The sequence below is a fragment of the Octopus bimaculoides genome, chromosome 6 (assembly GCF_001194135.2).
Source record: "Octopus bimaculoides isolate UCB-OBI-ISO-001 chromosome 6, ASM119413v2, whole genome shotgun sequence".
Lineage (NCBI taxonomy): Eukaryota > Metazoa > Mollusca > Cephalopoda > Octopoda > Octopodidae > Octopus > Octopus bimaculoides.
In genome coordinates, this window is record NC_068986.1 from 60,421,736 (window position 1) to 60,433,987 (window position 12,252).

Genomic DNA, 12,252 nt, shown 5'->3' on the forward strand with positions numbered 1-12,252 from the left:
TAACCAACGTATTTCACAAGTTCAAAAACTTAGAAACCGACCTAATTTTATTTAGCCCTGTGGAGGGTTCTTCATTGGGCCTTGGGCCCCAAAATGACACTTCATGCATTGAACACATATTAAATTTTATTAAACTTGACCAATAGTTTTCAAGCAATGAACGATTTTCATCAAAACAATGATATAATTTGTTGACTTGAAACTCATTGCAAAGCTGCATGATAAACAACATTTTTTGTCTTCCCATTCAGGGGTCAGTACAAATTTTTTCGATCTAACTTCTTTCTTTCTCTCTCTGTTGATTGTTTCCAACCATCACCATCACCAGTACCACAACTGCCATACACTCCATTCAGACATCTGACGCCAGCACTATCAATACCTTTGACTTCACTGCCTTCCCCTCCACCACCATCACCACTGTCTTTCACATTGTTTACTATCACCATTGTCCCTGACTGCTTCAGCTACCACCACCACCACCACCACCACCATCATCATCACACCATCGCCTCCGCCTCTATCACAACTACAGCTCATACTATAACTATCACCCCATTACCATCACAACTGTCAATCTACTACCCTCTCTATGCCTACTATTACTCTCACCCCAATATGAGCAATAGTAGGAGTGTCAATGAATAATGAGAGAGGGAGTCAAAATGTGACACACTGACACACAAGAATTAGTTTTCACATTTATTATATCAGATGGCAATTTGTCGACTCCCTAAATAAAATACTAGGCTAACCTTCAGGAGTCTAATTTCAGTGAAAAAAAAAAATTATATACAATCAGCAATTAAGATTCTAGCAGAACACAAGTGAAATAATATGGAAGTGTCTTGTCAACCTAACACAAAAACAAATGTAGAAGTCTCTATTTGGTCATTTGAACTACAAAAAAAAAACAGAAGTTTTCTTCAAATGACACCATACAGTCATAAAAAAGATGGAGTCAAATTGACTTCAATGGTTATTCACATGAAGTAGAAATGAATTAGAAGTTAAGGTTATTATGCTTGGATAAATTGCATTTTAGTAGTTGCACACCAACAGAGCTTTCAAACAATGACTTTAAATCTGAAAGAAGTAATTAAAGGATAGACATCACAGAGGATTTTTTCTCCTTTTAAAATTATTTAGTTGGAGAAACAGGGATGGTGTCCTTGATCCTTGAAGGATCCCAGAGGTCACTGAAGTTAAACTTCAATGGGTTGGTATTGGTAGGGATTTCAAAAGGTAGAGTTAAGGAAAGAAACAGGGGAAGCATAAAAGAAGTGGCCAGTACATTGGGTGGGATTTGAGAAGTGCCAACTCCACAGTTTGCAAATTCAGAGGAGTTAGCCAACAGAGTAGCAGAGAAGCAAATAGAGAAGAAACAGAGGGCTAGTAACTGCAGTATATCAGCAGGTGAACATTTGTTAATCAGTTAAATAATCTTTTTATCAAATGGGCCTAAGTTTTGAGACAGAATCTATAAAAGATCTGTAGAAAAATTGGAGATCAGAAATGAAATTAACTAAAGATTGTGGGAAGAATTAAAATCTTTTAGGAAGGTTCTTATGTAGGAACAATAGAGAAAATATAGAGTTATATAACCAGAATAATTTCAAGTATTAACGTTTTAAGTGTACTGAATACAGATGTTTTGCAAACAACTTGCACATGTAAGTGCTACCAGTCAAGAACTCTGCATACCAGACGCCAGCAAGTGTATGGGGTCATCAAATGAAGCTCTCTTCTCTCTGCTTCCCTCGTTTTGATGCTGTTGCTAACAACATAATAACCATAAACAAAAAGTCCATGAAAAGCAGTGATGATTCCTGAAGTTAGAAGACAACTTGCATCACTTACCTGCTTACTTATGATGGTATCATTATCTAAATGAGTAAAAACTAGATACTGAGCTTCAGTTTTGCCAGATAAAGGAAATTCTCCAAAGCAGAAAGAAAAAAAATGGGCATGCTGTATATGTCAGAGGCCTACATATTGTAAAGCAAAGTAGTGAGATATACACAGCAATGAAGAGAGAAGATTCCTAATAGTAGGAAGAGATTAATTTTAAGAATTATTAGATATATTATGAAAGTAAATGAAAACAGTAAGTGTTTTCGTTTACAAGTACTTGAAAAACCATCAAATACAATTAAACAATATGTTATAAAAATGTGTTAGAGAAAGCTTCTGGTTCATCAAGAATCATTGGTCCCTAAGGAAGCTGTGTGTAGACAAATGGCTTGTGAGAGTCATACAAGCTATGTACAGAGATGCTGTCAGTAAGATGAGAGTTAATAAGGAGTACAGCAATGAATTTAATGTATGAAACTCAGTTCTTAGTCCCCTCCTATTCATCATCGTTCTCCAGACCATAACAAAAGAATTTAAGATTGGATGCCTCTAGGAGCTACTATATGCTGATGACCTTATTTTTATTGTAGAATCTGTAGTAGATTCAGAAATGAAATCCAAGATGTGAAAGTAAAACCTGGAATCAAAGAGCATTAAAGTTAACTTAACAAACCCAAAATTCTAGTTAGGAAAACAAACAGAAAAATCTGTAGACACATGTAATAAACAGACAGGATTCTAATCCCATCATGAAAATGCCCTACTTAATATGTAGGAAAGATGTAGTTAGAAATTCTATAATGTGTACTCAGACAAACTATGGAGACACAAGAGATGCAGTGGGATCACAGGAAGGTTAAAGGATAAAGCAGACTTTGTATGTGGCAGATGTGCAGGAGCAATAAATACTAAGAACACACAGAAAATAGATTTTCTGAAATACCCAGGAGGTTCCCTAAAGGTAGTAAATAGTTTCTGTTACTTAGGTGACCTAAGTGGTATTGAGGATGATGTTCATAAAGTATAGTTGCTACAATAAGAAAAGGATGGAGAAAGTTCAGAGAGCTATTACCTCTGTAAGTGACAAAAGGTTTTCTGTTAAGAGTGAAAGATTGTATGATGTTTATATACAAACAGCAATGCTACAAGGTAGTGAAAGTTGGCCTTGAATGCAGAGGACATGCAAAGACTAGAAAGAAATGAAGCTAATATGATCTGTTTGATGAGCAATGTAAATGTTCATGTAGTCCAAAGTGCAAATGTGTTGAGAGAAAAATTGGACATAAGCAGAACCAGATGTAATGTGCAAGAGGGGAGAGTGTGCTGATATAACTATGTGATTCATATGGATGAGAACAGTTGTATAAATGAGTATTAATCACTAAATGTAATGGAACTTGTAAAACAAAGGAGACCCAGGAAGGCATGGGATGCGCAGTGAAAACTGATCTCATGATGTTAAGCCACGTGGAGGAGATGACAAAGGATTGGGATGACTAACAATTCACTATGCTCAAGAAAACCTATCCATCTCAATAAAAATTAGGTCCTAAAAGCAGTATGTTTATGTCTGAGCCCTGTCACTGCACCCAAACTGTTCTCAACAAGCTTTCTGTACCTCTCATCTACCTTCAACCTATCCCTCCACTCTTCTAACTACAGCGCTATACAGCTCCTATAACCATGAGTAGAATACGCACACATTTCACCCACCTTTGTACTAGCAGTTACCTCCCCTGCCCGTGAAACCACTTCCGTTTCAAATCAATCCCACATTTTTAACATCATCCCTTCCCACTTTATTTTCCACCAATCTCCCTTTTCTATGCTTCCAGGATTCATCTTAGAACTGCCATTACCTTATTGTTAACACCATCTCTTATCTGTTATCAATCTCATCACCCTGGTATATCTGTCATTGACAACCACTTTTCCTCCTACCTTTGTCCACCACTTTAGCCACCCCTACATACCTGTGACATCCATCTACCAGTATACATTTCTCCCCACTCACTCCTACTCTCCCACACCACACATCATTTACACATTTTCTGATCTACTTACAGATCTATTATACTGTTGCTCTCACCTTCTTTCAACTAATTTGATATTTATCAGCAACCACACTTTCACTCACCTCAACATCCAACTCTAGCCATCTGTCACTCACCTCTTACATTCCAATGAACTTATCCATCCATCATTCCCAATCCTTATACCAACCTTCTTGTATCTTGAGAGTATGTGCTGACATCTCATCTTAACCATTATTATCTTCTTTCCAGTTACATCTATACATTCTTATATACTGCCATGTATTAACTTCTCAATACCTAGCATAATGCCACCCCTAACCCTAATATAACCCCAAGGTCTTTTCTTTGTCCTACAAGTCACAAGGTGACCTCACTAGTGCTGGTATCAAAAAAAGCACACAGTACATTCTGGAAAGTTGTTAGCATTATGAATGGCATCCAGCCACAGTAGCCATGCCAAAACAGACACTGGAGCTCAACATAGTCCTCTGGTTTACTGGATCCTGTCAAGATATCCAACCTATGCCAGCATGGAAGACAGACATTAAATAATGATGATGACGATGATGATGATGATTCTAACAGGATTTATCACTTACAAGTTCTGTTGCCAATTGTAAAAGGCCCATAAGGAAATCTTCAAGATCCAAGTGAAAACCATGTTTTCTATCCACTCTTACTAAAAGCACAAAATAAAAAGGGAAAAATTACTAATAGTCTTCAGATAAAATAACATTTTCTTTAACAACCATTTCAAAGCAAAACATGACATAAACCTTGTAAAAAAAAACATTGCAACTCAATCATCAACATTTTTATGGTTTTAGATTTTGTACTCATTTACAACATATATTCCTGTGAAAATGGCCTTCTTACGACATATACACTTATGATAACAGCTTTCTTTAGTTTCCTATGCAATTTATGTGTTCTAGATCTCCTGTATTATACCAGCCTCTTTTACTGTAAGTTGAAGCAGACTGGCAAAGTCAATAAGTTATTGAACATAACCAACTGCTATATTATGACTTCAAAGCAACTACAGATTATTTGTTTCAGGAAATGATGCATTTACTTTAAATGGCTTTGGTCATTGGACTGACACTGCCACCAACATGTTTTTTTCTTTTTTTTTTTGTCCATTATACTGAATGCAATACTTCATCTGAAACTCCATTTATCCGTTCCCTCAGAAACAAACGGCAAGGGTAACCTTATTGTAAAGGGAGGTAACTCGTGCAGCAGTAACCATCACCAGATATATTTTTACTTGTCAGATTTTTGTTTAATGCCACCCTCTCTTTCTCTCACACATACACACACAGGTGAATTGGCAGAATCGTTAGAGCATTGGATAGAACGCCTTGCCTATCAACTTTACATTTCATCAATAGATAATGAGTCTGGTGCTGGATCAATTCTCTCTCCTCACCTTCTCTCTCTCTCTCCCTCTCTCTCTATATATATGCACATGAATGGTTATACCAACCACATTGTTCTGGGTTCGGTACCACTGTGTGACACTTTGGGTAAGTGTCTTCTACTATACCCACGGGCCGACCAAAGCCTTATGAGTGGATTTGGTAGACAGAAACTGAAAGAAGCCCGTTGTGTGTGTGTGTGTGTGTGCATCTGTGTCTGTGTTTGTCCCCACCAACATCGCTTGGCAACCATGTGTTTACATCCCCTCAACCTAGCAGTTCAGCAAAACACACCGACAGAATAGGTACTAGGCTTACAAAGAATAAGTCTTGGGGTCAATTTTCTCAACTAAAGGCGGTGCTCCAGCATGGCCACAGTCAAATGACTGAAACAAGTAAAAGAATAAAAGAAAATATATATGTATATACACACACACACACACACACACACACATACATGATGGATTTTTCACACAGCTTCCATTTGCTGAATTTTAGTTAATGTATTGGTTAACCGAAAGCTATAGTAGAGGACATTTGATCAAGTGCTATGCAGCAGGATGGAAACTAGAACTCTATAGTTGTAAAGTAAAATTCTTAACCACACAGCAGCACCTGCACTCTTTTTAAGCACTCAACCATACCTGTGCTTTTCTTAATCACATAGCCAACACTCTTTTTAAGCACAGATCTAGTTGCACTTAACTGATAGAAATAGTGACCAAATCTTTTAATATCATTCTTAAGATTTGTGCCTAGTAGGAAAAGTGAAGAAAACCATCCAAATGTACCATTCTTTAGAAAATACTATTAGACTTAGTTTCGGATCACCATGAAGAGTCTTCAATATATCATCTTCATTTGAATGCCTGTTTTTTACCATGTTTGGACAAACAGAAAATATAATGTTGTTTAACTCCAGATGACTCTGACTGAGCAGGTCTATTGATTAGACTTTTTCCAGCATGGGGTAATGCAGTGTTTTCCAAGATAATGAGTCCAAACGACTACACAGACTCCCTATAAACAGAAAATGTGAGAGATAGAAATAATGTACAAATATATAATTCATACCATGAATATACATGTATATAAATACACTTTCTCTTGACTTATGATCTATGCAACTTACAACCATCTGCACTTGCGACCACAAAAAAGGAATAAAAAAATACACAAATAAAATAGATTTTCTGGGCAGCTGCACGTATGATAACTATGGCAGCATCTGCCAATGCAGGCCTCCCCCAGACCCAGGCATCCACTGCCTGCCACTGTCTCTCAGTCACTTTCAAGCATTTTGCATGAATGAAAATAATGTTGAAAAATATAAATCCGACATATGACCAGATCAACTTACAACCTGTCAGTTGGAATGGAACTTGGTCGTAAGTCGAGGAGAAGGTGTATATATATTTTAGTAACAATTTGGTTTGGCTCCATGCAACTTAAAGTTTCATAGGCTTGTAAAACAAGCCTAAGAAACTTTCAGTTGCATGGACGTGAATCATACTGTTATTAAATAATATATGTAATTCCTATCAAATGTGTTGTATCCCACTTTCATTTGTCCACTCATATATAGTAGTGAAGGACGACCTCAGAATGCTGAACCTTTCAGATGAGATAACAAGAGATCAAGATACCTGGCACATTGCTATACTCAAGAAGACCCATCCTTCACAGTAGAAGTGTTAAGGCCACATCCTCTGGTGAAGAAGATTGGCCTGCAAGAGTCCTGTGCTAGTGCAATGTAAAAAGCAGTGCCACATAAGGGGCACTTATGCCAATGTCACGTTAAAAGCACCCTACACACACTATTAAGTGGTTGGCATTAGGAAGGGCATCCAGCTATAGAAACCAAGCCAAATCAGACTGGAACCTGGTGTAGCTCTCCACCTTGCCAGCTCCAGTCAAACCATCCAACTCATGCCAGCATGGAAAACGGACGTTAAAGGATGATGATGATTATATATACACAAAAACAAACACACATACACAAGGTGTGTGTATTGTTAGTTCATGTGCTGGCTGCGTTTTAGGCATAAGAGAATATATTCTCAATGCGCTTGGTGTTAAAAACACATGCAAGTAAGTCATAGGCAAGCAAGACAACTCACATCAGGTCCCTTTCCAGAGTGACAGACATTGACGTTTCATCACTGTTGTGACTTTTCAATGCCACATACCAAACATGGTCTGCTGCAAGCTATATCACTGACTATGACTATATGCTAAATGGTTTAAAAACCATCTAGTGGCACTACCAATGTTTCATGCCACGGAAATAATTCAAATACAAATTAGAAGCAGCTCATGGCATATAAACAAAGATGATGATGATACACAAGGTGTGTGGGTGTTGTTAGATCATTGGTTGGCTGCACTTTAGGTGTAAGAGAATCCATTCACAATGCACCTGGAGTTAAAAATAACTGAAAGTAAGTTATATGCATAATAAGTCATAGCATATGTAGATACTCAAGCACACACACACACACAGAGATCACTTTGTGTTTTTAATAAGATGCCTTCACTTTATCCAAGATCTTTAACAATTCCTGGTACTTCTTTACCATCACCCTTACCTATCCTCATTAAATTCCTGTGAAGTTTGGAAAAATTGTTGTGCTTACAAACTGTAGCTACCGACCAAGTAAATATTGAATTTATGCAAGTCAAAAGAAAAATCAGAAGAAACAACTTACACCCTAACATCTCAGCAGTGTCTTCATAACATATTAAACCATGATATTGAAGGTAGAATAAAAATGCAGCCAAGAATGAAAGCCTTTGTGTGACGAATCTCCAATGATCATGGAATCTAAAACAAAAATGAAACATTTTAATATATTAAATTATCTTCAATTTTATAACAAAATTTTATCACATTTTGACTTGCCCTTAAATCCTATTCACACACACACACTAATGTATTTTGCTATTAGCTAAGTTTGAACTATTTAACAATGTATAATTTTAAAATAGATGGAAAGGTATTTGAAGTGCATGACTAGCCATATGATATAGTATTATATGACAAACTTCATTCAGTTGGAATATAACAGAGGAGTGAAATAACTTTTAGAACATTTTATCAAACAATTTCATTGAAACAAACATGTGTGTCTCTGGTGGCTCAGTATACTTTGCTTCATGTAATTCTTTACAACTCTGCAGGATGCACATACATCATATAGAGAGATTATGCAAACCAAGTTGCAGCTTGTGAGGAAATTAGCCAATGAATCAATAATAATTATATCCAACTTTTGAAGAAACAGAAGTAATGCACTCAAAACTGAGATGAAGCTACACAAATTTCAGTTCCCATAGCTCTTTCATGACCACTTCCCCAATAAAACAAACTGACTTAAATGTTCCAATTGATTCTGAAAGTAATCACTTGGGGACTAAGTAAAATAATTAACTTTGCCATTATCAGACTAGTGGATTAGTTTACACTGGTGCATAACTAGCAGAAATGAAAACAAACTGTAAGTGATGTAATATATATTGCATTAATAAGGTGTGTTTATCTATTGTTGAGTGTATAAAAGTGAACACTTTTGCTTCAGATATAAAACCAATCTGTCTTATGTTCTTTAATAACAATTCAGCTATTGCTTGTATCACAACAAAAAGAAATGACTTTAACAGTTGAAAGACTTGAGTTGTCTTTCTTTGTTTTTTTCTGAGCGATTCTAATTTACTGCTTCTATCTTCTTAATCTATGTTTCAAACTATGACATTTTGCCTTGATACTTCTGGCATGAATGTTATAGGCTGTTGATTACTACTACTAATTGGTACAGTAACAAATTAGAGTTGTTTGCAAAACTTCTTGGTGTCATTGATGATACATCGGCAAGTCATCTCAAAAATTTCAATATCTGACCAATGCACGTATGTATGTGTGCGTACACATACATATATATATATATATATATATATATATACAAATAAAAGAATAAAAGTATAAAAGGCAAAAACAATCCTTTTTTTCTATAGGCACAAGACCTGAAATTTGGTGGGAGGGGGATAGTCAATCACATCAACTCCAGTACTTGACTGGTACTTAATTTATCGACCCCAAAAGGATTAAAGGCAAAGTTGACCTCAGTGGAAGTTGAACCCAAAATGTAGCTGCAGACAAAATATCGCTAAGCATTTTGCCCAGCATGCTAACAATTCTGCCAGCTCACCAACTTCTTTCCCCTAATAATGACTTCACTGAATATATCCACCAGCATAATCCTAAATGCAAGACCACACATGATAGATAATCCTGGAGAAAGAAACTAGAGGCCAGACAGATATCCACCTGAAACCTGAATAATACTGTCCCAAAATTACCTAATAAAATAGAATACACTTTTTCTATACACCCAACTTCTCCTTAGATTTACCTAAGCAGTTTTTTTAGCATTATCAAGTCCAGTCTCTACCCCCATCCCCCACAGCATAAGTACCATTCAATCTTTAACTCATTCACTTTTAAATTAGAATACTCAACTACTTCCAGTATTGAATCAATTAAAGCAACATTAAATAGACGCAAAATTAATAGATATAATTTGCACACTACAAAATAAGGATGATGATGATATGATAATAATACTTTCATCTATAATGCATGGGAGCTAGGGTGGGTCATACCAGCTAGCCTAATAGTATGATTGGTAATGAAAGCAATAGCTTCAGTAACTGTGAAAATAGTAACAATACTAACAACAGTATTAACATATAACCAAGGGGTCATCACTTTAATGAAGGTAACACCAGTCTAGTGAAGGGGTCACTAGTATGGTGAGTTCACTATCTTCATAGCTAATGTGTAGCTATAGCCCAGGGGTCACCAAACATTTTTCATAGTAGGCCAGATATAACTAAAAGAATGCCAAGCGTGGGCCAGATAAATATTTTGTTCAATTCAGTACAGTATAGAATACACTGAATGTACACAAAAAATAAAGACGGTCGTCCTACTTATTTATCAATACATAAAATACACAAAATAATAAAAACAATAAACATTTTAATAATACCAAAATATTACCAAGTTAGAATTTTTAGAAAACGTGCACACATAGCTGAATTGCATAAAAAGTAAACAGCACAGAAGTTAATGAAACTGGCATTTTGCTTGCAAAATATCAATGTTTGCTTTATGATTGCTGCAGCCAACCATAAGATGAACATCTGAAATGTTCATCAGTGAGCCTTGTTCGATGTATTGACTTCACACACTTCACTTTTGAAAAAGTTTGCTCACAAACATAAGTTGTTCCAAAAACTGATGCCATACCTGAGGCAAATATTTTTTCAATTTTGAAAACTCATCAGGAGGCAAGCAGCGATAAAATTCAATGAGTTTTCCTTCTCTGTGCTTCTCTTTCAACAAGGTATTAGCTTGCAAGTCAATAAGCTCTAGTTCAGTTGGCATGTTATCAAAATAACAGCCAAAGGGATTGTCAAACAAAAGAATTTTATTCTCAATTCTGTCAAGCTCTGAAAATCTTTGAGAAAAATGCTTATTTAAGACCCGAATAATTTTTTTCTGAAACTCGAGGTTAACATGTTCCACATTTTCTGTGCAAAACTCTTGAAAACACTGAAAATGAGAGAAGTTTCCTCCTTCAAGTTGTGCTTCAAACAATGATAGACTTCCCCCGAAATGCTGTAATAATTCTGTAGAGATCACAGATAAGGTTATTCTTTCCTTGCAGTTTTAAGTTCAATTCATTCATATGAGAAGTGACGTCAACTAAAAATGACAAGTTTGATAACCATAACGGATCTGATAGCTCATTTACTCATTTCAGTCATTTGACTGCGGCCATGTTGGAGCACCGCCTTTAGTCAAGAAAATCGACCCCAGGGCTTATTCTTTGTAAGCCTACTACTTATTCTATCGGTCACTTTTTGCCGAACTGCTAAGCTACAGGGACGTGCATCAATTGTCAAGCGATGGGAGGAGGGGCAAACACAGACACACAAACATATACACACACATACATATATACAATGGGCTTCTTTCAGTTTCCGTCTACCAAATCCATTTACAAGGCTTTCGTCAGCCTGAGGCTATAGTAAAAGACACTTGCCCAAGGTGCCATGCAGTGGGACTGAACCCGGAACTATGTGGTTGGTAAGCAAGCTACTTAGCACATAGCCATTCCTGTGCCTATACTGTGAATCAGCTCTATTCTTTTCAATGAGAAAAAAATCTATTTCTCTTCAGAGCTTATAAAAACGGAGCAGGACTTTACCGCAACTGAATAATCTTATTTCTGTGTAGCAAGGCAAGTCACAGAAATTAGAATCCATTTCTTCAAGGAAAGCCTGAAACTGTTGATGATTAAGCCCATGATTCCGAATAAAGTTCACCACAGTCGTAACAGGTTTTAGTACGCAAGAAATATCTAAGTGTTTTCTGCAGAGCACTTGCTGAAGTTAAAGCTCCTCCAACTTGGTCTGGATCCACCCTACCAAACCCTTCCTCACTCCTGCCATATTTTTTCCTCCATTGACTGTAACACACCGAAGCCGATTCCACTGAAGGTTATAGTTTTGCAAAGTTTTTTGCACCTCTATGAAAATATCTTCTCCAGTTGTTCCATCATCATCATCATCATCATCATTTAATGTCCGCTTTCCATGCTAGCATGGGTTGGACGATTTGACTGAGGACTGGTGAAACCGGATGGCAACACCAGGCTCCAGTCTAATTTGGCAGAGTTTCTACAGCTGGATGCCCTTCCTAACGCCAACCACTCAGAGAGTGTAGTGGGTGCTTTTACGTGTCACCTGCACGAAAACGGCCACGCTCGAAATGGTGTCTTTTATGTGCCACCCGCACAAGCCAGTCCAGGGGCACTGGCAACGATCTCGCTCGAAAATCCTACGGGAGCCAGTCAGGCGGTACTGGCAACGGCCAC

The 12,252-nt window shown here is 36.9% G+C and overlaps 1 protein-coding gene across 3 annotated transcripts in view; it reads right to left on the reverse strand.

Moving 5' to 3' along the window:
• The window catches only part of LOC106869460 (translin), a 48,167-nt gene continuing 35,915 nt past the window's right edge, over window positions 1-12,252 (reverse strand). For 2 of the 3 annotated variants that reach the window (XM_052968745.1, XM_052968746.1), the window contains 2 exons: window positions 8,020-8,135; window positions 1-4,569 (listed from right to left, as the gene is read on the reverse strand). In XM_052968745.1, coding sequence (XP_052824705.1) covers window positions 4,469-4,569; window positions 8,020-8,135 — 217 coding nt within the window. In that variant the 3' untranslated portion in view covers window positions 1-4,468. Of the gene's footprint in view, window positions 4,570-6,102; window positions 6,332-8,019; window positions 8,136-12,252 lie in introns of all 3 variants that reach the window. The other variant, XR_008264421.1, reaches the window with a different exon arrangement.